We start from the raw sequence: 27,663 nt of genomic DNA, 5'->3' as shown, positions 1-27,663 counted from the left end.
TCATAAAAGAGTCCCTTATGATGAAAAAAAAGAAGGCTTAGCCTGCATTTTTTGCTCCTCCCTGCTCTAAGAGCTATGGAGATGCGGCTTTGAGGAACATGGTCAATGGGCATGGTGGGGTGGGGTTGGATCTGGTGGCTTAGGGATCTTTCCAGCCTTCATGATCCTGTGGTTCTATGACTCTTTGATGACACTGGGTAAGGATGGTAAAAAAAGCTCTGAGTCTCATCTTCTGCTCTGTGCGCCCACCGTAGAAACTCCACAAATCTGAGAATTTCACTTAGAGAAATAATAATAATTGCAGATTTCAGCTGCATTTGAGCTCTGGCTGAAAAACAGCCAACATCCCCAAGGATAAACCTTTTGGATGATCCCTATTGCTCCTGGATGGGAGGGAGCACGCAGCCTTTGAGCTTTCTGTGCTTTCTGCACCTCTTGCATCCCCACTGCTCAGTGCTGAGGTAGCCATGGAGATGCCCATGGGGAGCACCGTGCTCATGACAACGACTCCGTGTGAGCATCTGGAGCATCCTCGGAGCAGCACTCCTCTCCCTGATCCCTTCCCTGCACCAAAGCATGGTTATTGGCTCTGACTCCCACGCAGGGATGGTAAAGCTTTCTCCAGCAGTAATTCTCCTGCTAAAATAAGAGGGCAGAGTATGAAACGTATGGAGCAGATTTGGTATTTAACATCTCTGATTATTTGGTGTTTAATATCCCTTTGCTATAGAGTGTCTCTTTGGTACATAACATCAGCAAGAGTCTCACAAAGAGCCTTTCATTTGTTGCTTGGGGAAAAAGGAAAGCTTTGTAATAAATCTCAGGTCAACCTCCCAGCTGGAAGATGTGCCAAAATGAGCACATCATGTGGGAAACTCAATGTATTAAAAACCCTAAGGCTGAAAACCTACACTATTTCTCACCCAAAGGCATGCATTGCCCAAGCTCTGTCTTTATCTTACTGAGACATCAAGAGGGAAAGGGGGTGAACACTGCACATGGGAAAGGCAGAAAGCAAAATGATGGCCCTGGGAAGGTTTATTGGCAGGGAGAGGGGGAAAAGGGGTTAAGGGGATTTGCACATCCACTTGGTGAGCAAAGTGGGTTTAATCATCTCATCCTCCCTGAGCTCTTGAATTAGAAACCACAACACGGGAAGCGAGAGCTGGATTCTGTCCCTGGTGAATAAACAGAGCAAAGAGCTGGGCAAAAGCTGTGCATGGAAAAGGAAAAAAATACTGCACATGAAATATGGATGATGAAAGTTTACAGTTCTTTTTAAAATTTCTTCATCTCCAACACCTTGTCCCATCCTGCCCCATCTCAGAGGCAGCCCCGAGGGATGAGTTGGAGGGTTGAGGGGTTGGAACTAAGGGATCTCTGAGATCCCCTCCAACCTGAGCCATGCTGTGCTTCTGAGGAGCCTCCCATCGGAAGGGTGACAGGATGCGACGCTGCCATACGTCAGCTGTAGGCCAGCCCCTGCAAGCCCTCAGCTGACGCACATCTGGATTGGAGCTGGAATGGTATTCAGATGATTGATGTGAAGATGATGGCAATGAGAGCACCTTCCCCCTCTCGGGGTGTGCCCTGGATTATTTTTGAGGAGGTGACCTCAGTGCCGTGCTACGTCAGCTGCTCGTGCTCCCATTGCTGAATGCCTTCCAAGGGGATTGCAAGTTAAAAATAAATGGGAGAGGTGAAGGAAAGCCTCCTGGTGAGTCAGAAGCAACCACTCCTGAATGAGAAGGAGAGAGATTCAGTTTTCCCTGCAGGGAAGCCAGCAGGGCAGCCTTGCGTTGCTTGGGGAATAAGGTTATGGAAGTTGGATGAAAGCACCGCTGACCAAGTGTTTGTTCCTGCAGCTTTACAGAGCTTTGAAAGAGCCCGAATGCTGGCTGCCCTCGTGTTTTCCAACAAACAAGTGTGTTATTGAGGAAAAAAAAGGACATAATGTGCTCTTTCTGCTAAGAATTAAGGCTCTTCCACTCACTCATGTTCCGGGCACAGCAGTGAATTGTTCTCCCCAAAGACACTGATCCCAAGTGTCCACGGCTGATATCCAGAGCATGTGTTATTTTCAAATACCAGAATCCAACAGCAAAAGCCTGGAAGTATCATGACTTACTCATCCCTCAGTTTCTCCATGAATTCACACATCCATTGCTGGCAGCAGTGCACTGCTGGGAAGTCACCAGCCTGCGGCCAGCGATGGTCCCATCTGTAAGGAGCTTACACGTGTCCTGCTAGGAATAGCAGCGATGCACAGAGCTTGTTACACCCCTAATCAGATTGCATCAGGTCAGTGAGCATTTACAGCTCTTTCAAGATGTCTAATAGTAAATAGAGGGTGTGCTCTCCATGTCCACTCATTCAACAAACCCACTTACTGAAGGATGGAGCTGTGGCTTGGAAGCACAATAAGAACAATATCTGACACATTTGCTGCAAAAAGCAGGAATTTTTTTTCCAATGCTGTGCCCCCAGAAGAGCCTCCTGCCCACAGCATCACTCTGGAACCTGAGCCCCATGCAGAGATTTGCAATGAGGCATTGCAGGGGCCTGCAAAGCAAAGGATGCATAAACACTGGCACTGTGGCTGCTGGCATTCTGCTCTCCTTGGGCAGGCATTGATATATTTCCTTTTTTCAGCCTTTGGCTTTATCTGTTTAAATAAAGAAGTCCTGGAAAAAAATCACAAGAAGGTGCTTGAGAAGCTTGCTTTGCTTGCTTTTCCCCTGTGTTTCACCTCCTGACGTGTTGCTGGGCTGTTTGCATCATTACATGATGCCAGGTTTAGGCTCCAGGGATGCAAACCCAGCATAGCTTTACCCTATGTGAACAACCAAGGCCCGTGCAACATCCCCTAACTGGTCTTAAGTTACTTTTAATATCAGAATGACATTGAAAATGAAGGCTGAGTGGCATCTGTTTCGCTGTGGTTCAGATGCCCTGGTGCTTTCCTTCCCCGTATTAATGTTGCCCTACTTACTCACAAATTGCTTTTTCTCTGCTCCCATCAAGGCAGGAGCCAGCAACCATTGATATATCTGTTTCACCAGAAAATCCCAGGGGAGAGCATTTTTAAAGAAAGAAACTTCCAGAAGCACTACCAGAAAATAAACCAGTCTGCAAATGCAAAAACACACTTCAGTACTACTCCATGCACATTAAGGGATGGACACTGTGCACATTATTGCCATTGGAGAGTTCAGAGAGCATCCCAGTGATTGCTGCCCCAAGCCTGCTTCCCTTCCCTTCTCATGTATTCCCAGATCCAGCGTGTGACTGTGGGATGGTGATGGGCTGTGGAACTCAGTGCTCTTATCCAACCCACAAAATCTGCCACATGACCCCAAACACAAGCCTAGTAAACCTCAACCAAACCATCTTAATGCCTTCCCTTGCATTTGTGGCTTTCCCCAAAAGCAAGCAAGAATTGCCCAAGAGCATTATGTGAACGGAAGGGTTGTGCATGAATTACAGGGAAAAGAGAAAAATCAATGCGAAGCAATGAATCAGGGTTAGGTGGACCCTAGGTCCACTCCCAGCTGCTCTCATTATTAAAACACAGTCAGTGTTTTGCAATTGTTACGAGAAAAAGAACCCATTAATGCTTTCTAACCTGGCACCAATTCCCCCCTCACTTAACATCATTGCATCTACTTGAGCTGAGGCTGAAATGGAGGGCAGACCTCCAGCAGGGATCAATACAGCTCTCAGCCTGCTGACAGGAGAAATTTCACCCTGAGATGCTGTATAATCAATGGAAATCAAGATGTTACAATCACAAAATAAACAAGAGAGTTAGGCAAAGCGGACTGTGATAACAAGAGAGAATAAATGGAAGGCTTACCCTTATGCTGGGCTCACCACAAAACACCAGAAGGAGGGATCCCCAGATGAGATCCTTCCCTATTGGTAGCCAGCTCTTAAATAGGTCTAGGAGCACAGCTGAATTGCCTTCAATTGCCTTCACCTGTGCTCCTCTGGCTGGCTCATGGCTCGCCTCAGGTGATCAATCAGAGGTTCAGGCTCTGACTCAGTGGTTCCCATACAGACACTTAAATCAAAGAGCACTGCAGAAATAATCAGAGTGGCTCAATTGGAGGGATGCTGCAGGCACCTTTGTTTGGGTCTTTTTAGCATCGTGAACTTCCACAGTACCTTAAAACAAACTCATAGGCTGCTCCATTTGCAGCTCAGATCTCCTATAGGAACAGCAATGTATGTCAAGCCCACAAAGCCAAGCACCCAGTGCAACCCATTTTGCTGCCAAACAGAAGTGATGTTAATTTTTTTTTTTTTTTTTAACATAATCCATCCAGATGGACAGAGGAGAACACAGGGCACGGAGCTGGGAATCCTCTTTACAGCCAGATGTGCTGCAAAACCCAGTGGTGGGAGCACTGGACTGTGCCAAGTCCAGTCTGGGTGCAATGAGTTCCGAGCTGCAGTCACATCTCCTGGCCATCATGGCAGAGTGCCCTGGGTGCGCTGGGCTCAACCCTTTTATTGGAGCCTACCTAAAGGATGAGCATGATGGCTACAGCAGGGTGAGACTGGGCCTTTAGTGCATTGCAGTCACGTATCCCCACAAAGCAGGGGCTGTAAAACCTCGCCATCAGCATCACACTCATTTTTAATTTGTTTAATCTGCCTCTTCCCATTAACCACAAAATGCACAATCACTGTGTCTGAGAGTTTCACTCATCCAGAGCCCAGCAGGCTCTGAAGATGGACCCACTGAGCGCGGTGGGGATGGGCTGGCGGTCAGATTTGATGACCTTAGAGGTGTTTTCCAACCTCCATGGTTCTATGATCTCTGACAGAATGGGCTTGGTGGGGAAGGGTCAGCGATTGGAACCGACGACCTTAGAATCCCCTCCAGTGTTGAAGATCATTTTCATTGTCAGCCTGAGCTTATTTTATCCCCTACCACCAACTGATGCTGCGTTTCTCACAAGACAGTGGACTCACACGGCAGCCTCTTCCTTTCCTCCTCAAATACCTCTCGAATACCGATGAACGCAGACTCCTCTTGAACAAACGAGCCAGGCGCCGAGGTTTCCTATCGTTTGGGGGAAGATGAGAAGGACCCGAACGCCGCGCGCAGAGCGAAGATCGCTGGCCGCGCTGCGTGGGGTTGGGCTGCCCGGCAGCCAGCTCCTCCCTCTCGCTATTTATTCCTTCCTCCCCCTCTTCGCTGGATCCGGATCATCTCGAGCCGAGCGGTGGCGGTGAGTGCTGGGGAAGGGGCTCTGGTCTGGAGGGCACGAAGCCACCGGGGGCTGTGGGAGGCGATGGGGCAGAGCGGAGCCGTTTCTGACAGCGGGCGCTGCGTGGTGTTTGCGGTTGAATCGCTTCCAGGAATGGGGGCTGCCCTCCTTTCCGTGCCTAAAAATAGAGGTTTCGGCTGCCTGCCTTAAGGCAGCTCCGCTCCTCGCCTCTGCTCGTCCGCTCCTGGCTGATTCCGCTCTGACAGCAGTGGGAAATTTTCCCCTACCCCCACCCCTATATCGGCCCCGGGTTTTATTAGCTCAGTCTGTGGGTCCCAGTGGCTGGAAATGGTGCGGCCCTCGTGTTGGGGTGCAGAAAAAGGGGGGATTTCTGAAAGCTGGGGTTTATCAGGAGTGTCTGCGTGCTTTGTGCATCTCCCAGCCCTCATTTTGCAACCCAGAGCTGGAATTTCCCAGCACTGCAGGGTGAGCTCATCAGCAAATTGTAAACAGAGCATCTTCCCCATACCCAGCACTCTTCCACCTCCTCCTTCCCCTTCCCCTTCTCCTCTCCTTCCCAGATCTGCTCTCCAGGCCCCACCACACTGTGATCTTGGCAGCAGTGTTGGATTTCCCCCGCAGAGCCAAAGCCCATGCACGTAATTGCTGCTCACAATTGCTCATACATCCTCCATTTTCCTCTTCCCCTCTGCCATGCTGTCACTGTGGCACAGATGTAAAACCCTCCTTATGGTGCCTGACGCCACGAATCACCCAAATTAATCTGTCGTCTCCATTCAAGGCTTCTTGGATCACTCATACATAAACATCTTTGAGTCAGAGGAAGCAAACACCGACCCCAAGACCTCACCCTGAGGTAAGAACATCTCCATTGCTTGTAGGGCTTTAATTGCATTTATTAGGGCGCAGCAATTAGCAGTGCCAACACAACCCAACCCCAGCTGTGTTTATCGGAGCTCCAACACCATTGCAAACAGGTCGGTGCTGCTGGGCAGGAAAACCCCCAGGGCTTTGCCAAAACTTGTTTCCATCCGTGCTGCATCTCAGGGTTATTTTTCCATCCCTTGTTACAGGAAATCATACATCTTGAGGCAAGCTGCCAACTTGCTGCTTTATTTCTTCCCCCTATTTCCCAAGTCCTTCTCTGAGACCATGCAGCAACGTTTGCCCATCTGAATTTTAATCATGTCTGCTATCTAATTTTTCAAGTCATTGATCTCATCCTTGGGTGGGCACTGAGGGGTGGGGAAAGCAATAAAGCAGCAACCAGGGCCGTGTCCCCTCATCACAGGGCCAGGTCAGTGCATCCCCATCCTCTGACTCTTCTGGGAGGGAAAAAGGAGGCTGTTATCTGAACAAGGAGAGGGGTTGGTTTGTTTGCTTGTGGAGTGCGAAGCTGTAGTTAATAGGCAACTGGAAAAGGTTTTAGCTTAAGGAAGGAATTGCTCTGTTATGTCTCATGAGGGATGGTCAGCGCGTCTCATGAGAGTCATCTGTTATCTGTATTTAACTCATCTTTGGGATTAGTGGTGACCATTAATCCTGGGGAGTGGGAGGAAGGAAAAAAAAGGAAAAAAAGAAGAAAAAAAAAAAGGAAAAAAAAAAAAAAGAAAAAGTGGGGGAAAAAAGGAAAAAAGGGAGGAAAAGAGGGAGGAAAAAAAGAAAAGCATACTTGAGGCTCAAGCCATGGGCAATAAGATGAGCCAGGTAGCACACCCAGCCCACAGCCCTGCTGGACTTGAGAAATGTGGTGACCTATGCACCTTCGCAGGGAGAGTTTTCAGCTGGAGAGATGTTTTCCAGAGTTGGTGTCCATTACAGCTGCTCCATTTCCTGGGCAGATAGCAGCTCATTACAGTGGCATTTTGCCCTCCCACCAATCTCAGTGTCGGGGGCTCCTGGCAGCCCTGCGTGGCCCTGCAATGCCAGCAGCAGAGTGCTGAATAAGCAAAGAGCTGCAAACTGTTAACCAGAGCAATGCCAGCCGCTCGTGCTCTGCTAAGGGCTGTTGCACATAAACAGAGACTTGGGAAGCATGCTGAGTTCTGTTCTCTGGCAGAAAACCCAATGCTGAAGATTGCAGTTAGCAGAGATGGCATTTGAGGCTCAGGGGAAGGTGTACAGGAGGTTGCAAGCACAGGGAGGAGGGAGATGCACAGGTTTTTTGGAAGGGTAAACGTTTATGCCCAGATCTGTTCAGAAGGGGATGATGTTTGGGATGATGCTCAATTTAGGTGGAAGATCTTGTGATGCTTATGAAGCGGGTGGGGATGGGAGGGGGGTCTCTGCTCACTGCCCTAACGGTGCGTGTCCTTATGCCCGCAGCCATGGCCAGGCTCCTCACCACCTGCTGCCTGCTGGCCCTGCTGCTCGCTGCCTGCACCGACGTTGCCCTCTCCAAGAAGGGCAAAGGCAAACCCAGCGGTGGGAGTTGGGGTGCCGGGAGCCATCGCCAGCCCAGCTACCCCCGCCAGCCCAGCTACCCCCACAACCCCGGCTACCCCCACAACCCCGGCTACCCCCACAACCCCGGCTACCCCCACAACCCTGGCTATCCCCAGAATCCTGGCTACCCCCATAACCCAGGTTACCCAGGCTGGGGACAAGGCTACAACCCATCCAGCGGGGGAAGCTACCATAACCAGAAGCCATGGAAACCCCCCAAAACCAACTTCAAGCACGTGGCAGGGGCAGCGGCGGCGGGCGCTGTGGTGGGGGGCTTGGGGGGCTACGCCATGGGGCGCGTTATGTCGGGGATGAGCTACCGCTTCGACAGCCCCGACGAGTACCGCTGGTGGAACGAGAACTCGGCGCGTTACCCCAACCGGGTTTACTACCGGGATTACAGCAGCCCCGTGTCACAGGACGTCTTCGTGGCTGACTGCTTCAACATCACAGTGACTGAGTACAGCATCGGCCCCGCTGCCAAGAAGAACACCTCCGAGGCCGTGGCGGCTGCCAACCAGACAGAGGTGGAGATGGAGAACAAAGTGGTGACCAAGGTGATCCGTGAGATGTGCGTGCAGCAGTACCGCGAGTACCGCCTGGCCTCGGGCATCCAGCTGCACCCTGCTGACACCTGGCTCGCCGTCCTCCTCCTCCTCGCCACCCTTTTTGCCATGCACTGATGGGACGCCGTGCCCTGTGGCAGTGAGATGACATTGTGTCCCTGCGCCCACCCATGGGGTGTCCCCTGTCCTCGCTTTTGTCCATCTTTGGTGAAGATGTCCCCCCGCTGCCTCCCTGCAGACTCCAATTTGGGCAACTGGGAGGGAATTTTGTCCTGTCCTGGTCGTGGCAGGACGGCTGCTGGTGGTGGAGTGGGATGCCCAAAAGATGGCCTTCACCACTTCCTCCTCTTCCTTTCTGGGGCAGAGATATGGGCTCGCCCAGCCCTTGTTGTCCCTGCAGGAGCATATGCGAAAATCCTCTTTGCTGACAAGCAGGGTTTTACCTAATCTGCTTAGCCCCGGTGACAGCAGAGCGCCTTTCCCCAGGGCACACCAACCCCAACCCCGGGGGCTTGGCACCCACACATCCCATGGAGGTTGATGGGTTTTGGGGAGTCAGTCCCAAGCAACACCTTGGGCTGCCGAGGTGCAATTGTAGCTCTTTAATCCGCCAATCCCAACCCTTCCACGTGGATAGGAACTGTCCGCTCTGCATTTTGCATGCTGTAAACACCTCCTGCAGCAGCACTCCAAAACTAGAGTGATTTGGGAATGGTGAGGCTGAAGCCACAGCAGCTTGGGGTTGGGCTCATCAATCCACGCTGCTTTGCTTCCAGCGGAGCCATGCTTCCCTTTGTAGCCTGCCCAGAGGAGGGGAGCACTGCTGAATGCCCAAAAAGTAACACTGAGCAAAAGCTTCTTTCAGTGTATGATAGAAAATGAATGCATCTCGTATGGATTAGCCATGGGAACATCGTTTGCCATCAGCCCCAAAACCCAAAGGATGCTAAAATGCAGCCAAAGGGGAATCAAGAACGCAGGGAAGGACTTGAGTCAGCTCAACTGGATTGAAATGGCAAAAAGGACGAGTAGAACGAACGCCAAGGGGATGCTGGAGACCCACCTTTCGTGAGCAAATTGTTCAATGCAGCCAATGGAACTATTGCTTCTTGTGCTTCGGTTGCTACTGATGTGTACATAGGCTGTAGCATATGTAAAGTCCACGTGTCGAGCTGCTGGCACCGCGTAGAGCTGATATATATCATGTGTGTGGGCACTGAATGCCACTGCTGGCCATACTCAACCATCCTAAATGATTTTCACGTCCCTGTAACTAAAGTGGAGATTTACTTCCAGTATATTCAACAACAAAAAAAAAAGGTAAAAATATCAGGACTTGGAGGTAATGTGTGCTTTGTGAGACACGGCTGTTTTGTACGTTTGTAACGGTGCATGCACTGCGTTTTACTTTCCAACATTTTTCTAAATGTTTGACGTCTGGTGCAAATTAAAGCAGGTGAAGCGAAGGTGCGGGAGCCTCCTTCGTGCAGTTCTGGCTTTGGCCCTCTCGTGACCACGTGTCCCATCCCCTGGTCTTGTCTGTTTTCCCAAATTTCTCCCTTTTCTCCCTCTTCTTGCCCTCCTTGCACTCACAGGGATACGCTGCAGACTGAAGCTGCATTTTTTGCCCTTTAGAATCATGGAGTCATTAAGGTTGGAAAAGACATCCAAGATCCCCAACCCCCCCCCCACCATGCCCACGTCCCTCAGTGCCACATCTGCACAGTTGTTGACCACCTCCAGTGACGGTGACCCATCACCCTCCTGGGCTGCCTGTGCCAAGTTTCTCCACTCTTTCTGAGGGCAAATTGTTTCTAATATCCAACCTGAAACTTCTCTGACCCTTCGCCCCATCCCCTGGGCACATCAATCCCCTTTAACGTTGAATCAAGATCTGATGAACCTCCCCCCTCCTCTTCCACAAATGGTTTCAGTGCCATCCATCAAACATTTTCTACTAAAGCCAATATAACAGTTGAGGATGTCCTTCTCAGTTGAGGACTTCTCCCCATTTAAACCTTGAGTTCTTCTCCTATACAAAACCCAGCACCACTGTTGAGCTACTTGGAATATAGCAAAGCTTAGAAATTACAACGAAAAAGTGAAGACTGTGGGACTTTGGCCAAATGGTGCTTTTCTTTGAAGTGATTTGGGTTGAGCAAGCCGGGAGTTGGACTCAGTGATCCCTCCAGATCCCACTCCAACATGGGCAGTTCTATGAGTCTGTGATTCTATGCTATTGAGCTGCAATACCCTCTTTCCTCAAGAGCACTTTAAGTGTTGGTCTTCAATTGGCGTGCCAGAAACCCCCAAAGTGACTCTTTTTCATATTTTTGCCAGGAAAAATAAAAAAAAAAAAAGAAGAAGAACCATTTGGCACTAAACAGAGGATTATTCCTGAGTGCAAGCAGCTGGGAAACCACAAGGAGGCAAGATCATGGGGATCTGGAGCTCCCATGGGTGTTTGGGAACAGGAAAATAAAAGCTTTTCTCTTGAAGGCAGCTACTTAGAAATGGGCATCGTCACATTATCTGATTGTCAGAAAGAGGAGCAGTGATGGGATGAACGATCAGATGGCGGTCAGGAAATGAGCAGGATTTGATCTTTGCACTTCGTTTCCAAAATGGGGGGGGGGGGGGGGGGAGGGGGAAGGGGGGGAAGGAAGATAAATTCAGGATCCCAGACGTTGCATCCCTCCTGTGCCAGAGCAGTGCAAAAAGCGGTGGTGAAGAGGAGGATTTGGGGTATAAAAACCCCTATGGATGTGTTGGCTCTGCTGTTGGGGCTGGCAACACGTGCAAGGCAGTATGGTGCACTCCCATGTTCCAGTAAGGAAGGGCTGAGCTCACAAAGTGCTCCTTTCCACCCTGAAAAACCCTGAAACTTTTTCCTATGCTTCGATCAAAGAGCACAGAGCCGTTCCTGCCCCACTGGGATAGATGGAAACAATGAGAAATGCTTGGAGGAAGCTCATACAAAAGCATTTCCACCCTCCGTGCCCACACAGCACTGAGTTAATTGGTGAAACACTGCAGATTCAAGCAGGAAATGTTCAGATCAGGAGAAGTATGCCCTAAAGTTCATAGACGTTACGGGTTGGGGTCATCTTCTGCTCTGCACAACTTCTCCTTGTTAAGCTGAATCCCTCTTTTGACAAAAAAAATTTCTGCAGAAAAAACCACAACGTTTTTCTGCCTAAAAAAGGCTGCAAAATGAGTATTTTGGGCGCGTTTGCACTGAGCTGGGCACGGCCGTGTCGGGAACGCGCGCTGCTGAGTGGCCAACAGCTCCATCTCCTGTCTGAGCTCCAGGCAGCAGCTCTGGGGATGGCTGGCAATGCATGTGCTCCCATACTGTCACCAAACTCTGCTCCCCAGACAGCTTTCAGGTGTCAAGAGTAGTGATTTGAGAGCAAATTGCATGCAAATGCCCTGACCTCTCCTGCAGTGTTTTGCATTGGGTTGCAGGAGGTTTGAAGCACTTCTCCATCTATTGCATGCTTCTGAAAGAGAGAAACCAAGAAAAAGGTGGGGCTGCATTGGAGCTGCAGCATCTCTGAGTTCAGGATGCAAATCAGAGAGGTGAGTGAAAGATGCTTGCAGAGTGGTCTGTCCATTCAGCCATAGCATGGATGCAAAACATGGGCAGAAAGTTGCAAATCTGGGGCTCATCACTCATTTTAAATAAGAACAATGGGGAAATAAAACAAAAACTAACACCTGCAGGAGGGTGAGAGCGAGGCAGCCCATGTTTTTAAGGGGAAGCCCCAATATTTTGTTCCATTCTCCTTTGCTATCAGCTGCTGTGGCTCAACTGCGTTTTTGGAGTTGTTTGACCACCCAAGAGAAGGAGCAGAGAAAATGTAGAGCCCAGAGCGGAAATAATCCCTCTTTTCCGTGCACATCAGAGAGGATTTTCCCTTCTGGGAAGAACTGGATGAAAAGCAAACCTGAAACATCTGCAGAAGGCAAACCCTGGAACTCCAGAGCCCAGGGACAGGGCACCACACAGCTGTCTGTGTTCTGGGCAGCTGAAGGCTGTAGCAGATTCAGTCATACTGAGGCTGGATGGATGGAGCAGGAGGGGTCTCTCCCTGCACAGCATTGTCATCACTGGTGCCACCCTTGCTGCAACATCCCTTAGCAGTGCAGGGCTACACCCAATGCTAAATACAACAGAGCTGGTGTGAAGCTCCCCATAACAAGAGCAAATTTGCAGCCCAATACAGGATGCCCTGATATTGCAAACCGGAGCAAGAGGCTGTCTCCAAACCAAACTTTAATGCAAGTTGGAGGGGTCCATTTTGGAGCCCCATATCCCCAGCTGAGTCCCAATGCTCTTTGGGGAAAGGAACATCTTTTCATAACATCTTTCCTGATTTTGCCACACCATGCAAAACCAGGACAAGCACCGAGGCTGATGGGGTCAATCCACCTGTGTCTGCACAACGTGTGGGTAGAAATATTGACATTTCCTTGCTGGGCTTGATTTCTTCATGTGCTCGATGGGTTTGCAGGATCCCAAGGTTGCCAAGAGCACGGTGAGGGCTGCTGGCAGAGGGTCCAAAGGACTCGAGATGGCAGCAGAGCATCTTCCCCCTCCCTGATCCCCATCCCACCTCCCAGCACTGCTGTGCATCTCCAAGCACCCATGGTTTCATCTTGGAGGGTGCTGTGCCCCCTCCTCCCTTCAACTCTCAGCGTTACATCCCATGGTTGACCCAGCAGATGGCATTTGCCAGCAGTAGAGTGGGGACAATGCTACCGCACGGTCCCCTGGGGGCTCGGCTGGGGGGTCCCCGCTTGGCCCCCAGCTCTGGCCAAGCTGCAGCATGGAAACCCCCAGCTGGTGGGGGCTGCCGTTGGGCCGGGGGGCCGTGACCAAGGCGGGAGGGCCGCGGGCGCCCCAGGAGCCCCATCCCATACCCTGCGGCGGCACCGGCTGCGATGGCGCTCGCCATCTTGGAGCCTCGGCCTGCAGTGTTGGCTCCACGGGAGATGGACCGAAAGCCCCCACGGAGCCCTCCTCCTCCTCCGCCACCTCCTCCTCCTCGTCCCCCAGCTCTTCCTCCAGCTCCACGTCGGCCTCCAGCAGTGTTGCTGAACAGGGCGAGCAGCAGCATGGCCACCCAACACCAGGCGTCACGGGGCCGCATCCCGAGAAACCTGCAAGGAATGGTTGTGGTGGCCTGAGATTGGATTGGAAGAGTTGTTAAAGATCACAGAGCCATGGAACCGCAGAACGGTTGAGTTGGAAAGGACCTCACAGCGCCACCATCTCCCCCCCTGCCGTGGCCTGGCTGCCTCCCACCGGCTCAGGTTGCCAAGGGCCCATCCATGGCCTTGGGCATCTCCAGGGATGGGGCATCCGCAGCTCTCTGGGCAGCAATGCCAGAGCGCCATCCTCATGGCGAAGAATTTCTTCCTAACATCCAACTAAATCATCCCCTCTTTCAGTTTAAAAATATTCCCCTTTGTCCTGTCACTATCAGAGCACATTTAAGTTGGTTTCATATTGTTTATAAGCTCCCTTTATGTACTGGAAGATTGCAGTGAGGTCCTTCCCAGAGCTTTCTCTTACCCTGAATCACCCAAGATCCCTATCTTCATAGGAGAGGTTCTCTCTATATATTATATATACAGTATATTTAATGTTATATATTTAACGTTAATTTGTTCAGTTGATGAGATGCTGGAAAAGGTTGCCCAGAAGGGCAGTGATGTCCATTCCCCAGAGGTGTAGATGGCCAGGCAGGATGGGACCCTGGGCAGCCTGATCTGGTGCTAGGTCTAGTGGTTAGCAACACTGCCACAGCAAGGGGGTTGGAACCGGATGATCCTGGGGGCCCCTTCCAACCCAAGCCATTCTGTGATTCTATGATTTCATGTATTTGATCCATTCGATACATTCAAAGAATCATCAACTGGTTTACGTTGGAATGGATCCTTCAAGATCATCCAGTCCAACTACCCCACCATGGACAGGAACACACAGTATATCTCATGGAATCATAGAATGGCTTAAGTTGGAAGGAACCTAAAAGATCACTGGGTTCCAACCCCCCTGCCATGGGAAGGACTGCCAGCCACTACATCAGGCAGATCAGGGCCCCATCCAACCTGGCCTTGGACGCCTCCATATATGTGATATATTGAATCTATTCTTTAACTCACTACTCAATCCATTTACCACATTCAGTATACACACGGGATCAGCACTGCCATTGAGTTGCAGACTTCCATAGTGCCAACTTGTGATGTCAATGCTGCCAAGTATCCCAGCAAAGTTGCAGTTCGGCTTTTGCACCCCAGTGAAAAGCAGCAGTGAGGACCCCCCCAGTACCCCCCCGTTAGCCCTTGTGGCTGAGCAAATAGATTGATTGTGCCGAAGCTGCTGAGCCATCGCTGAGCTGTGTTGACAAAAGCCTTTTGAAAAGGCAGAGCCTGTGTCCCCGATTGAGTGAAAGCCAATGGAGCATCCCTGCATCAGCATTTCCCCCAGTAGAAGGTGCCAGGCGTGATTCCAGCCTCCAAGTCTGACACACGAGAGGCAGTGCAAATGCAGAGCTTCCTAAAAAAAGGACTTACTTAAATTAGCCACCTTCAGCACTGTTAGAGGACCTGTATCTCCAAGCAGTGTAGCATCAACTTTTTTTTTTTTTTTTGCTTTAAAGAAAGTTAGGCACAAGTCTCTGTTCCAGATGCTTTCAGATGTGGAAACGCACTCAAAAAGAAAACAAACGAAGGCTTCCTTTTCCCTCCCTTTTTCCATTCCATTATCCCTGCAGCATCTGCACTTACAGATCACAATGCAGGTAATACAGCATTGCACACCTCTCTGGGTTGCTTTTCCCACCCCAACCCCCAGATTTGCAAACCTGCAGATCCTCCAGCTCCACCCCTGCCTGCTGTGCCATCCAGCAGTGCACTGCTCTTACCTTGCAGCCGCAGCCGCGCTGCCTGTGCCTCCTCCCGCCTGCACGCACAGAGCTCAGCTCACACTGGGATTTTCCCAGCTGATAAAGCATCTCTGGTCAGAGCCAACGTCACACATTCCCCTCCTCTACAGGGAGGGATAAATTGTTTTCAATGGGATGGGCAACACGGGATGGTGGCTTCCAGAGAGCTCGGCCTCTGGGAGGCAAAAAAACAAAACGCATCAGGTTGAAAATTTCAGTGGGTTTAAACAAGACTGAGCAAGACACAAGCCTCCCTTCAGAGGTGAAATTTACACTCTGGAAGAGAATCAGAGAATCATTAAGGTTGGAAAAGACCTCCAAGATCACTAAGTCTAACAACCCATCTCCACCATGCCCATAGAATCATAGGATCATTAAGGTTGGAAACGGCCTCTAAGACCACCAAGTCCAAGCAGCGACCCTTTCCTTCCATCCCCATAGAATTACTGAGGCTGGAAAAGACCTCCAGGGTCACCAGTTCCATCTGTTGACCCATCCCCACCATGCCCACAGAATCAGAGAATCATTAAGGTTGTAAAAGACCTCCCAGGTCACCAAGTCCAACCACTGACCCACCCCCACTATGCCCAAAAAACTACGTCCGCAAAGTGCTTTATTCTGAACAAAACCAGCTCTAACTCATGTGCTTCCATACTGTATTAATTTGCTACATATTTTGGTTTTCTTGTTAATAAACAAAGCAATGCCACAATCGTCCTCCAAACACATAAAACACTTTTGACACCGGACAATACTTCCCGTAACACGTGTTAAAAGTGTAAAAGGTACCATTAACCAAAAGGAATGTTAACAAAGATACATTGCAAAATACTCAAGAGTGGGAGAAGTCAGAGTTTTAGTTCACATCGAGGTATTAAATAGATATTGCTGGTTTCGCATGGAGGGAGGGAGGCTTTTGCCTGGCAAAATAAACCTCATTCTGTCTCAGTCCCCTCACACAGAAGGAGAAACATTACCCAGACTCAGTTTCAACTCACAAACATGCAAAATCCCCCCAGAAAATGAGATGAGGAGAGTTCGGAGTCCCTGTGCCGCTCCATTTTCCTTACAGCGATCTCTCAGGGCAGCTCAGCACCATCGTTGCTCCGGTGAGCAGTATTTGGCATTTGGCTACCAGAGAGCTTTGACATCGTGTGTGTGGTGGTTCTTTTAAATCCCACAGTATAATTAGTGCAAATTAAGAACAGGGAGAGGAGGGTTAAACAACCAGATGTGGGTTTAAGGGAGAAATGAGCTGGAACTCTTCTACTGTAAGTCCAACATTCAATCTTATTTGCTTTCCATGGCGAAAGTGGAAGAAAGCAACTCTCAGAAGTCCTTTGGGGTTGTACAAAAGCTTCCCATCACCTCTGAATTATTGCAAGACAAATGTGCTTTTTTTCCCAACATATATCTTTCTTTTCTAAGAGGAATCATTTGTGCTGTTTGGCTTCCTCCAGGCACTGTATGGGAGAACTGCACCAAACTGAGCCTGGGTTATTGCTGCTGAGCACTTGCAGCCCTTCTCATGCCCATCTGCAGCAGCTTTGCTCTGCTCCTTAATCTCCTTTTATCTTTTTTTGCAAGGATTTGAGTTTTGTGCCACTGGGAGAGCCCTGCACGTGGCTCTCTGCATCCAGCAAGGAGCAGAACAAGCATTTGCAGAAGAAGAGCCCTCCGAGGATGCTGCAAAGAAGCTGCCGAGTCCTGTGCATGGGACGGGGCTACCTGAGTGTGCCAGCATCGCAGGGGCTTGCATTTTTGGGGGTGACATCAGGGCATGGCAATAGCTACATTCTGCCCTGTGCAGAAGGACGGGTTGGCTCCTGGTTGATGCTCCCCAAGAGATGGGAATGTAGGGTTTGGAGCAGGATGGCCTTCGTGCAAGCTTCTTGCAATGAGAGCTGCATTCACAGCCTTGCTGGACCTTCAGAAATCTCCTCCAGTCTCTGTTCAATCATCAGCCGGAGGATGGAATACCTGGAAAGGCAAAGGGAAAAGCTGAGCTGAGAAAGAGTGGCTTCAGGAGACCAGCATGTGCTGCTCTGTGGATGGAGTCATGGCATTATGTAGGGCTGGCTTCCCGAAACCATCCTTTTTTTTCAGTATAATGTCAAAAGTTCAGTTTCCCACCAGTAATATAGAACACTGATTTGTTTTCAAGCTTTATCCTTTTTAAATTGGAAGAATAAAATTGCTTTTTAATCACTTTTATATATAGAAAAACCCATGAATGTCAGAGTTTTGGAGGGACTGGAGCACCTCTCTTCCTTTTTGAGAGCTCTTCAAAGCAAATGGAGCTGAGAGTCCCGATGCTTCCAAGTTCCCTGCTGCATCTGCTTAAGCAGAGGTCAGAGATGCTGAGGCTGGGAGCCCAGACCTCCTGATGGGACGTGCACAGACTGCAGCCAAACTCTGCCCCAGGGGAGCACACTGCTGGGAGCTGACACTGCACCATGAGCCTGACGTTACTGCAGGCATTGGCTCCAGTGCAGCGTTTCTGCAGCAGCAGCAAGCTGCTCTTTTCATCCACATTGCTAAGAAGGCTCTGGATAATGCAAAAAGCAACAGCTTGTGCATGCATTAGGGATGCTGCCTGCCTTGTAAATCAGTCTCTGGCCCCCAGCTGAGCCCCTCAGCAGTGCCCTTTAAGCTCAGCACCTCCCCTGTGCAGGGCACACTGTGCATACTTGCGCATCAGCTTCTTCACTTCGCGGTCCTCCTCTTCCTCCAGCTTCTGGATGAAGCTCCTGAGGACAGGCATTTCGAATTTGATGTACTGTGCCACCTGCAGGGCAGAGACATGTAGGGAAATCTCCACTCTGTCATCTCAAACTTGGATCTTCACATCAAGGGAGAGATGCACGCACGCACACTTCCCAACTGTGCACACAAATGCACACAAAAGTGCCTCGTCTGTGCTCCGACTCAGGAACAAAGCCACACCAGGGGTGCAAAGGAGCCAGCAGATGGCACAGCAGAGCTGATTCCCATGAACGGCTCTTTCCCAACTGGGACAAAAAGGAAATCGTTTGTGCCAAAGGATGCGGAGCTGAGAGATCCGGGAGACAGGAGGCAGATGGAGCACGGCAGATGCAAAAAGCAGGGAGCTCTGCATCCTCTGCAGGCAGGAACTTACAGCTCCATCAGGTGCTCTCAGCCTGGCCCAGCCTGGATTCACACCCAGGGACTGCAATTTCTGCAAAACCCCTTTTTGGAGGCGCTCACCCACATTTTCCAGCCCATGCAACCACTGGGGACACTGAGAGGCAAAAAGCTTCCCCCAGGGCAAAACTCACATCATAGGTGACCTCCTCCACCTGGTCCTTCTCCATCAGGAAGACCTTGGAGACCTGCTCACAGGGGCCCTGCAGGACGCGGGCGATCAGCGGGTAATCAGTGGCCCTCAGCTTCTGCTTCTCTGCAACACCAAAAGCGCTGTTTTTACAGCAGCAAGGCCACCAACGGGGCCCAGCTGCCCCCTCCTGCAGCCTCACCTCCGCTGGTGTGCACGATGTAGAGCGCGAACTCCTCCGCCGAGTTCTCAATCTGAGCACAGACACCAAGAAGCGTCGTGGTTGGATTCGGGATTTTTCAAACAAACAAGCAGAAAATCCCATTGTTTTGCTCTCCCATTATATCTCATATCCATGGAACTCGAGCTCCCCATGATACCCAGTGCAAGCATCTCCCCCACTTGCCTTGAACTTGTTGAGCAGCAGCTTGAGCACCTGCGGGGTTGTCATTGTGCTGTTTATCCGCACGTTGGTGATGGAGCCGTACGCAGGCGTGAACACGGATGTCTGTAGGGCACAGGATGCATGTCACCCTATGAGTGAAAACCAAAACCCCATCCACGGTGCCAGCAACAGATCACTGGGTCTCACCTTGTGGTTGTAGAAGTGCCCGTTGATGGAGAAGCGGTGGCGGCGGATGCGGCGCTGCTCACTGGGGGTTCGGGAGCTGCCCCGGCGCCGCACGCCCACATCGCTCCGTGTGCGCAGCAGCTGCGGGGGATCTTCTGGCTGCAGCCTCGTGGTGCCTGGAAAAGCCAGGATGGGGCTGAGGAGAGACAGGCAGGCAAACAGACAGGGACAACTCCCTGCGCAAGTTGGGCAGAAACCACTTCTTTGCTCTGCTTTGGGTCAATAGCAAGCAACAGGGTCAGCAAATAACCAATGAGGTCAACCAACAATCAGTGGGGTCAACCAAGAACCAACAAGGTCCACCAACAATAGCCAATGGGGCCAACAATAACCAACAGGGTCAACCAACAACCAGCGGGGTCAACCAGCAACCACCGATGGAGTCAATCAGTAATAACCAATAGATTCAACCAGTAACCAATAGGATCAACCAATAACTGATGGTTCAACTGATAATCAGCTGATAAGCAGAGGGGTCCTAGATGGAATTGTCACGACACACATTGCAAGGTAAAACAGCCATAAGAGGTGGACAAATCTCCCACGGGATTTACTCTCCCCCATCTCCCAAACGAAGCTGTTAATTCACAGCCATTGCATCCATCCATGCCACCACCTGGATAACACTCTGCCCCCTAGGGACTCGAGCACCTTCCTTGCTCCTCCATAATTTAACTTTTTTTTCCTCTCCCTTAATGAGAGCAAGAAAATGAGGCCAGAGCTTCAGATCTCGGCATGAAGACTGGCCCACGTCCAGATTATTATAAACTCACCCTTCATCCATTTTTAATGAACCCCTCCAGCTCAAGCTGGTGTTTTAATTCAAAGCATGTCTGTGCCGAGACAGTCTCCTGTGTGTGCTGTTCCAGATGAACACCAGTGACTAAGCACTCACGAAGAGCTGTGCATGCACATTATGCTCTGATTTTGCAGGATTCTGGAGAAAAGCACAATAAAGACTTCTTTCTGTGAGTCACATCATATGCCTAAAGCAGTGGCAGGCAATGCATAGCGGATATCGCCCCGCAATCTGTAACAGGTCTCCAGGGCAATAAAAACAAAAGAGTCGTGCACAGGCAGAGCAAAATGAGGAAGGGGAAGCAGGAGGAGGACTTTTGCAGATCTGGAAGCATTGCAAGGGCTCTGCTCCTCGCTGGTCGGGAAGCAGATGAGCAGTAAAGCTCAGAGCTGAAAGCATTATCTGGCTCTTATCTGTCTCCAGGATGCCAGGAGCACTACAAAAAAAAAAAAAAAAAAATAGCAAGGAACACGTGCAAAACGCCCTGATGAGTGGCAAAATGCATAATGTGGTTTTATGGTGTCCCATTTGTTGCAAAAACGGAGAGCAAAGTTGGTGAGCAGGTGGTGGGACTCAGCCCCGGGGGGGTTAAGGAAGCCGCAGGGCAGGCAGCAGTCTGCAGGGAGGAACAGCCCTCAAGTCTGACCTCAGGGCACACAGCAACCCGTGGGGAGGGTAAAAACTTTGCAGAAATGTTGACTTCCCCATGGTAACAGCACTGCACAGCGGCGCTCATTATTCCTCCGTCAAAGCGGAGCTGCTGGGAAGGGGAAGCAGCAACATCCTTTTCCCGGCGCTCCCACGAGGCCTTTGGCTCCATCCCCCTGTTGCTTTCCATCCTCTTCTCCCACACCTCCACCAAGGGCATTCCCCAGAGCAAACTCTTCAGGAGGGTTTTGGGTCACTGCGATTCAATAGCAGCACTTTGGCAATGGTTTAAGAGAGGGGGGACACCGATTTATACCAAAAGCAAAACGCCAGCTTCTGAGTTCTGCAAATAAAAACGGAGCGTAAGGAAGGCAGCACAGAAAAACCCAACTCATTCTCACCTGCGTTGCTGCTGGCACCCTCTGCCTTCACTGTGGCATCCACATCTGTCACCTGGATGTCTGGCAAGGTGCTGGGCTTCAGCACAGACCTTGTAAAATAAAAAATTGGGGAAAAAAACAACATGATTTTTTTGCCTTAGGGTCTCACATTGTGATTTTGGACCCACAAGCCCATCCCCCACTGGAGAGCAGGATTTTCCTCCTGGTTTGTGGTTTAACCCTGTCCATCTCACACCTCTGCACCCCTACGTGCCCACAGCTGAGTGCACCCAATTGCACGAGGCTGATGCTCTGAGCAGGATGGACCCTGCAGTGCAGCCAGCCTCTTCTTACAGATCTACACGTTGCAAACCTCCTGCACGGTCTCTAAAACGCCCAAGATCGTGCATTTATTTTTCCATTTGCAGATATCTAAGAGACGAGCAAAAAGCACTCAGCGCAACGCATGGGGACACCGCTCTTGCTCACTTCATAGGGTCCCACGGGTGCTCATAAAACCAAAGAAAACTCTAAAACTGTCCTGGAGAAACTGCTTGCACACAGATTAAAATTCAGTGTAAAACTCGGTGTGCATTCAAGTGAAAAATGAGACTTTTTGGAGGAGCTTCCTGGGGTCTTCACAAAAGGAGTCTTCGCAGAGTGAAAACAAGAGATCTCACTTTGCCCCTCTGCACGTTGCACACTGGGGAAAAAAGGAGATTTTCTGCACAAAGCAGTGAGTGAATGCACCATGGACTCACTGGTGAGTGCAGTTATCTGGCTGCGGAGGCAAAGAGCAAATATTTACAGCCCTGGGGCCTCACCTTCATTAGGAGAAACGATTTATTACAATTGTTACCGCATGACCAAACCCTGATGCCAATGACTTAATTGGGATTGCTCCTGCTGGGGGGCTGCATACCACGGCTTGGGGCATTGCTGCACTCACCCGTGTGCCCCCAGGTTGCACCCAGAGTGCCAGGAGGAGGAGGAGGGCGGCGGGCGGATGCGCTGGTTGTCATCCTGCATCTGCAGGCGGATGGGTCGCCGAAGGCCCCATGAGATGTTCAGCAGCCCCTCAACGATCAGCTCACCTTCCTCCTGCAAAGAGCAGAGCGATGGGCACGGCCCCCCTGAGTCCCACGAAAACACCGAATGTGGAGGAGCAGCAGGAAAAGGGGTGGGAGGAGGGTTGGGAAGTGGAGGAGCTGGTGGTGGTGTGAAGGACAGGGTTGGCTGGATGATAGCAGGGGCCAAGCATAGAATAACATCATTAAGGTTGGAAAAGACCTCCAAGATCACATCAAGTTCAACCACCAACCCACCCCCACTATCGCACATGTGGAATCAGTGAGGCTGGAGAAGACCACCAAGACCCCCAAGCCCAACCCATCCCACCATGCCCACTGACCGCGTCCCCAAATGCCACATCTCCACAGTTCTCAAACACCTCTGGGGATGGTGACTCCACCACCTCCCTGCGCAGAGAGGACGGAGCTCCTTCCATTGCTTCCCAGAGCCTGGATCAGAGGCGCTGGCTGCAGACTGGAGCACAGGAGATTCCCCTGACCAGGAGCACTGCTGTTCTGCACAGTGCCAGACGTTGCGGTGGCTCCTCTTTGGAGATCCCTGAACCCACTTAGACATACGTGGTCCTGGGCACCAGCTCTGGTGGTCCTGTTGGATCAGGATGGGACCAGAGGGACTCAGAGGTCCCTGCCAACCTCAGCCATGCTTCTGTGGGAGAGTTATGGGGTCGGGGGTTCAGCTGCCCCCATATTTGATCAGCGAATATCAATGAACTTTGCTAACAGGCATTTTTAGGACCTTGCAAATCTGAATCAAATCTGAATCATCATTTCTCCATTGAGTGTCTTCTGACGGAGAGAAGCCTGCCTGGTGCCCACCCTGGTTCCTCACCTCCCGGTGCCGCAGCTGCAAATTCTGCCCTTCATAGTAGATGTTGTATGTCTTCAAGTGCAACAGCAGCTCATTTCTGCAAGAAAATGGGAGAGGTGCTGAGAAGAAGAGGGGAAAAGCGAGTATAAAGGCTCCATTTGGGAAAATGTGGGTCTTTTGCAGCCTCTAGATCTCCATTACTGGGGACGTTTGCTGTGGGTTCAACCAGGTGTCCCTCCAGCCATTGGCAACTGTGGTTTTGGGGACAACTGTGCCATTCTCCAGCCTTGTAAAAAGCAGTAAAGAAGCCCATGGGCCCTTGGTGGAGTCAGTCACAAGGCTGAAAAAGCAAAATTTAGGAGTGTTTGAAGCCCTTGGGTCATGCTGGAGTCACAAGTTATCACAAGTTCATCAGTTTGGCTCATGGCACCAAACCCTGACCTCGTGTTCAAATTAAAAGTCTGAGCCCGACTCTGGCTGCAAATGTATAATAATGACAGTGATGATGGTAACAATAAAGACAAGGCGTCCCAGCACAGCTCTGAATCACTGGGAAGCAACGAATGACAGCATAAAGCAGTCATTAATTCAGCTGAACTCAGTGGTGCTCAGCATTACTGGATCAGTGACAAGATAATTACAGGATCTGAGGCTGTCACAGAACTGTAGGGCTTGGAAGGGACCTCTAGAGATCATCAAGTCCAGGAGAGAAATATTGCACATAGGCTTGATCACCTCCAAAGCAGTACCTGAAGCTCAGCAATTGGCTTGCTTCCGTACCACAGAGCAGTTACTGGGCTAGAGCAGGTTGTATTTTTTTTTTCCCAGCAAAAAGTATTTCAGCAGAAATTCTGAATGCTGTTCAAACCGCTGTTCACATTCCTAAGAAAGCAATTCAAAATCCCCTCAAAAACCCCTTTGAATGCTGCCGGCTCGTTAAGAGGAAGTGGCCATTCTTTGTCCCAGAAGGGCAAAGAAATGGAGTCTCCAAAAGAAATACCCAAAAAATGGAGAGGTTCCGAATCCAGTGGTGCTGAGAAGGCGAAGCCAACCCAGTGCAAACAGCCACTCGGGTCGGGCGGCTCTCCCTCAAAGTCCAACACCCCACACATTTGGAGACGCCAGCCAGCAGCTGTGTGCATCTTTGGGCGCCTCTTACTTGGAGATGAATTTGTCCTTCCCACAGGGGACCAGGTACTCGCAGCTGCTGCCGTACTCCATCCTCAGGCTCCTCTTTCATCAGAACTGAATGGCAGAGAGACAAAAGGCGTTACTGCCTCTGCGCTACCGCATCCCAAAGGCAAGGGGAAACAAAATCGGGTTGGGTTTGGGAGAAGCCCCCGGGGAAAATTAAGGCTGCTCCTCCAGCCGGAGCCACGGGCGGGGAAGCAGGAGGAGAAATCAGATAAGGGAGAAGGGTTGTAAACCCGCTGAAAATTTAATACTGGCGGAGATACGCTTACTGCAACATTTGCATTTAGAGCAGCCTCCATCCATGGGCTGCAGGGCCAGCCAAGACGAGGTGGAAATAAGTGGGATTTGCTCCTTTTTTTTTTGGTCTCATTTATTTTACAGTTCTTTTAGGAAGCTGTGGATGGATGCAGCTCAATGCCTGTTCGTGCTGTCCCAAAATGAGGCAGTGTGCATGACAGCTGGGCTCACACTACAACCACTGCATTGGTTTCTTGCTTTTTTTCCCTTTTTTTTTTTTTTTTTTTTTTTTAATGCAACACCCACTGAATTTTTGCATTCCCTCCTGTGCCAAAATTTTCCATCACACTCATGCAAACCCTCAGAAACTGCGCCTGCAGCCCAACCTTTGAAGTGGTTTGGCCTTAAAGCATGAGGATGTTTTCTGGAAGCTGCAGACCGGAATCAAATGAGAACTGGGGTGAAACCTTTGGGGTCGTCCATTTGCTTGGAGCACTTTGCAAAACCAGAACTGGAGAGAAGCTGAACTGCAGCTTCAGGGCAGTCTTAGGCTATGAGGGGTGGCTTTTTGGGTCTTGCTTTTTTCCCACGTATTTGCACAGATCCTTTTTTCTGAGGTCCCCCCACACAGAAAGAGAAAATAAGGCAAAAAAAACCACTTGATGCACAAATTGCAGTTTTCTCCACTTCCCACGCTGCCCAGAGCTTCGCAGTCCCTTCACGCTCCAAAGCTCCAAGAAACAAAACTTGAACTGCAAAAGCAAAGCTCCAAACCCACAGCGATGCGCAGAGGGATGGGTGATTCAAGCAAGGCCACGGGACAAAACCTGTGTCAGAGGAAACCAAAGACCCGAGGGCAGCAGCAATCCTTATCCCAAGCTCACAGCAAACAAACCACGCAACGGAAAACACTCGTGGTCCAATGGAGGGAAGCATTTGCAAAAGCAAAGCAGAAAGCAGAAGAGAAAGCCGCCCTGCAAAGATCGCATCTTGCAGCGGAAAAGCTGACGAAGCCGCGCGCTTCCTGAAGAGCAGCACTGCAGCCCCACATCAGCACAAGGCCTTTACCCCATCCACGTGGTTCATCACAGCAAGAAAACGGGGAAAAAAAAATAACGACCCTCCACGTGCATGGAGAATTACATAGGAAAAGGGAATGCTGACAGTGCTGGGATAAATCCTGGCACAGCATTGCATGGCACCAGAATTTGGGTTAAGCCAAAGCATTGGCAGCTGCAGCACGTGGAGCAGTCAGTGCTTTGCTCATCCAATCCAGATGATGGAAGTAACCATTAAGGGAGGATAACATTGCTTAGGTCACGCAGAAACATCACCAACAATACCAAAGCGGCCAAAACAAACCCCAAACCCTTCGCAATGAGCGCAGAGCGACACAAAGGGCTGAAGCCCAACCCCTCGCTTCCTCACATGGGGCAAAATCATGGCAAAATAAATGAATAAATCAAAAAGCACCCATTTTGAGGCAGAAGGGGAGCCTCCAAAAGCGTTTTTTTCTCCCCCTGAATGCTTGCAGGGTGGAGCTGGATTTCCTGTTTACCGCCCCACAGCGCTGCCACCTTCGCCTCCGTCATCACATCCCCTTCCGAGCAGCCAGGAACGGGGCAGTTCTTCCTTTTTTGGGTCTCAAGAGCATCAGGCTGAGCAAAGAGTGGGCAGCTGACAGAGATCCCCAAACTGCAACCCTACGGATTTTTTGCTGTAGCTTCGGTAAACCTGAAGTGCTGGGAAGGACCCCAGTAGAACAGCAGGGAATCTGCGTGTTGTCCATTCGGTTGCCCAACCTCTGCAGTTGGCATGGCCAGATTTTCCAGGCACTCCCATGCTTCAGCTTCCCAGTTTTGATGCATTTCCTTCACATCTGCCACAGACTGAGGACTCAGCAGTTGGGGGCTGTGTCGATGCTTTAAATTAACCAGAGCAATGCTCCTGCCCCAGTGCTCTCTGCCTACAAATAGGACCCATCAGCCGCTGCCACCATTGCATCCAATCCCAAGCATAATCCCTCCTAGAAACACCATTCCTAAGGTCCTTTTCCTGACCCCCAGAGTAGATCCCCATCTCCTAATCCACAGAGAGCAACCAAGCAGCTGCTGCTGCAGAGCTCCTGAGGAGCTACACTAAAAAAAAAAAAAAAAAAAAAAAAAAAAAAAAAAAAAAAAAAAGGAGGGAAAAAAAGAGAAAAATATCCAAATATCCAAATATGACATTTTCAGTGGGAGAAAAGGGATGCAGCCGTTTCTGCAATCAGAAGTGCATTTTGGGGGACACTTTCTTGCTGCTTTCAGGGCGGAGAGCTTTCCCATCACACAGTGAGGGATTGTGGGAATATCCCAACCCCGCACTGCTCCTCCTGCCCTGATTCTGCCCAGGGCAGCACAGCATCAGAGCATCCATCGATCCCAATGCAGAAGCAAAGCAACATCTGCAGGCGACAATTATCCCCTTTAGGCACTGGGAGAAACATTGCTCGGCGATGGGCTCCGGCTGCACATCCTCACCCACTGCAAGCAGATCCCAGCAGCACTCCGATGATGGTTCCCACCAGCTCCGGTCCAAATGTTGGTTTCAAGTAGGGATTTCTCCCGAGCTAAGCGTGAAGGTGCGGCGGTCCCATTGTTTTCCAGCTCTGCTATTGTTCAGCTCCGTCCTGTCAAAGGGGAGAGGAGGGAGCGGTGAGCGGTGCAGAGCTGGCGGTGGTTGGGCGGATGGCACAGGGCTGAGCGAGCGGACCCTTCGCTTGAGCTCCCTCCCCCCGTGCAGAGCCATCGGCCGCCAGCTTCATGGGGGCTGCAGGGAATGGGGCTGGGGGGCTCAGCTCGGGTACGGGAGAACCAGGGGGAAGGGTTAGGGGTCGCGTGCAGGGCTGGGACCCCGCAGATGGGTGCTCGCAGCTCCCTGCTAACGCAGCCAACTCCACGAGTGAGGGCGAAGGCAGCGATGAGGAGGTGACACCGACGGGAGGGCAGGGGGCTGTAAAGCCACCCTCCGCCTCGGGGACGGAGATGAGGACACAGATGGGGAAAGGCAGAGGGATGGGGATAAGAACGCGGCCGCCCCGTCCGTCCCGCACTCACCGCCCCGCACCGCGCTGCTCCGCGCCGCGCCCGCTGTCCGCGTGGGGCCGCCCCCGGTGGGGCGGAGCGGGGCGGAGCGGGGCGGGGAACGCGGCCAGGGCTGCGGGGAGGGAGGAGAGGGAGGGAGCCTGAGCTTCCTCGAGTCTCGCACCGCATCCCTGCGAACCCAGCGGTTCCTTCGGCTGGGTGATGCCCGGCTCCGGCAGATGGGGGTGCGCAGGAGGGGGGACCCAGGGGACGTCCCAGCTGTGGGAGTATGATCACAAATGAGGTCT

General features: G+C 51.0%; 2 protein-coding genes and 1 long non-coding RNA gene across 5 annotated transcripts; 1 reads left to right on the top strand and 2 right to left on the bottom strand.

The window, feature by feature from the left end:
* Window positions 1-26: 26 nt before the first annotated feature.
* LOC128090072 (uncharacterized) lies at window positions 27-3,913 on the bottom strand. The gene is made up of 2 exons (XR_008210789.1): window positions 3,857-3,913; window positions 27-639 (listed from the first exon to the last, which is right to left on the bottom strand). It is a non-coding gene; the product is annotated as an uncharacterized LOC128090072 (long non-coding RNA).
* Window positions 3,914-5,069: 1,156 nt separating this feature from the next.
* PRNP (prion protein) lies at window positions 5,070-9,721 on the top strand. 2 transcript variants are annotated; one of them, XM_052702042.1, is made up of 3 exons: window positions 5,070-5,240; window positions 6,022-6,096; window positions 7,566-9,721. In XM_052702042.1, exon 3 carries the CDS (start codon window positions 7,568-7,570, stop codon window positions 8,366-8,368), a length of 801 nt encoding a protein of 266 aa, XP_052558002.1. In that variant the 5' UTR covers window positions 5,070-5,240; window positions 6,022-6,096; window positions 7,566-7,567; the 3' UTR covers window positions 8,369-9,721. The 2 variants fall into 2 exon arrangements, with proteins under 2 accessions (XP_052558002.1, XP_052558001.1); XM_052702041.1 differs by having other exon boundaries at window positions 5,954-6,096.
* A 6,128-nt stretch (window positions 9,722-15,849) lies between these two features.
* RASSF2 (Ras association domain family member 2) lies at window positions 15,850-27,463 on the bottom strand. 2 transcript variants are annotated; one of them, XM_052702039.1, is made up of 12 exons: window positions 27,389-27,463; window positions 26,813-26,961; window positions 24,022-24,107; window positions 22,884-22,959; window positions 21,913-22,064; window positions 20,985-21,073; window positions 19,098-19,252; window positions 18,912-19,013; window positions 18,708-18,759; window positions 18,510-18,631; window positions 17,901-17,998; window positions 15,850-17,190 (listed from the first exon to the last, which is right to left on the bottom strand). In XM_052702039.1, exons 3-12 carry the CDS (start codon window positions 24,081-24,083, stop codon window positions 17,121-17,123), a joined length of 978 nt encoding a protein of 325 aa, XP_052557999.1. In that variant the 5' UTR covers window positions 24,084-24,107; window positions 26,813-26,961; window positions 27,389-27,463; the 3' UTR covers window positions 15,850-17,120. The 2 variants fall into 2 exon arrangements, with proteins under 2 accessions (XP_052557999.1, XP_052558000.1); XM_052702040.1 differs by lacking the exons at window positions 26,813-26,961; window positions 27,389-27,463 and adding an exon at window positions 24,953-26,806.
* Window positions 27,464-27,663: the final 200 nt, after the last annotated feature.

This window comes from Tympanuchus pallidicinctus, unplaced genomic scaffold (assembly GCF_026119805.1).
Source record: "Tympanuchus pallidicinctus isolate F22 unplaced genomic scaffold, pur_lepc_1.0 scaffold42, whole genome shotgun sequence".
Lineage (NCBI taxonomy): Eukaryota > Metazoa > Chordata > Aves > Galliformes > Phasianidae > Tympanuchus > Tympanuchus pallidicinctus.
Note: the sequence above shows the minus strand (reverse complement) of the source record. Positions and strands in the feature narration are given on the sequence as shown.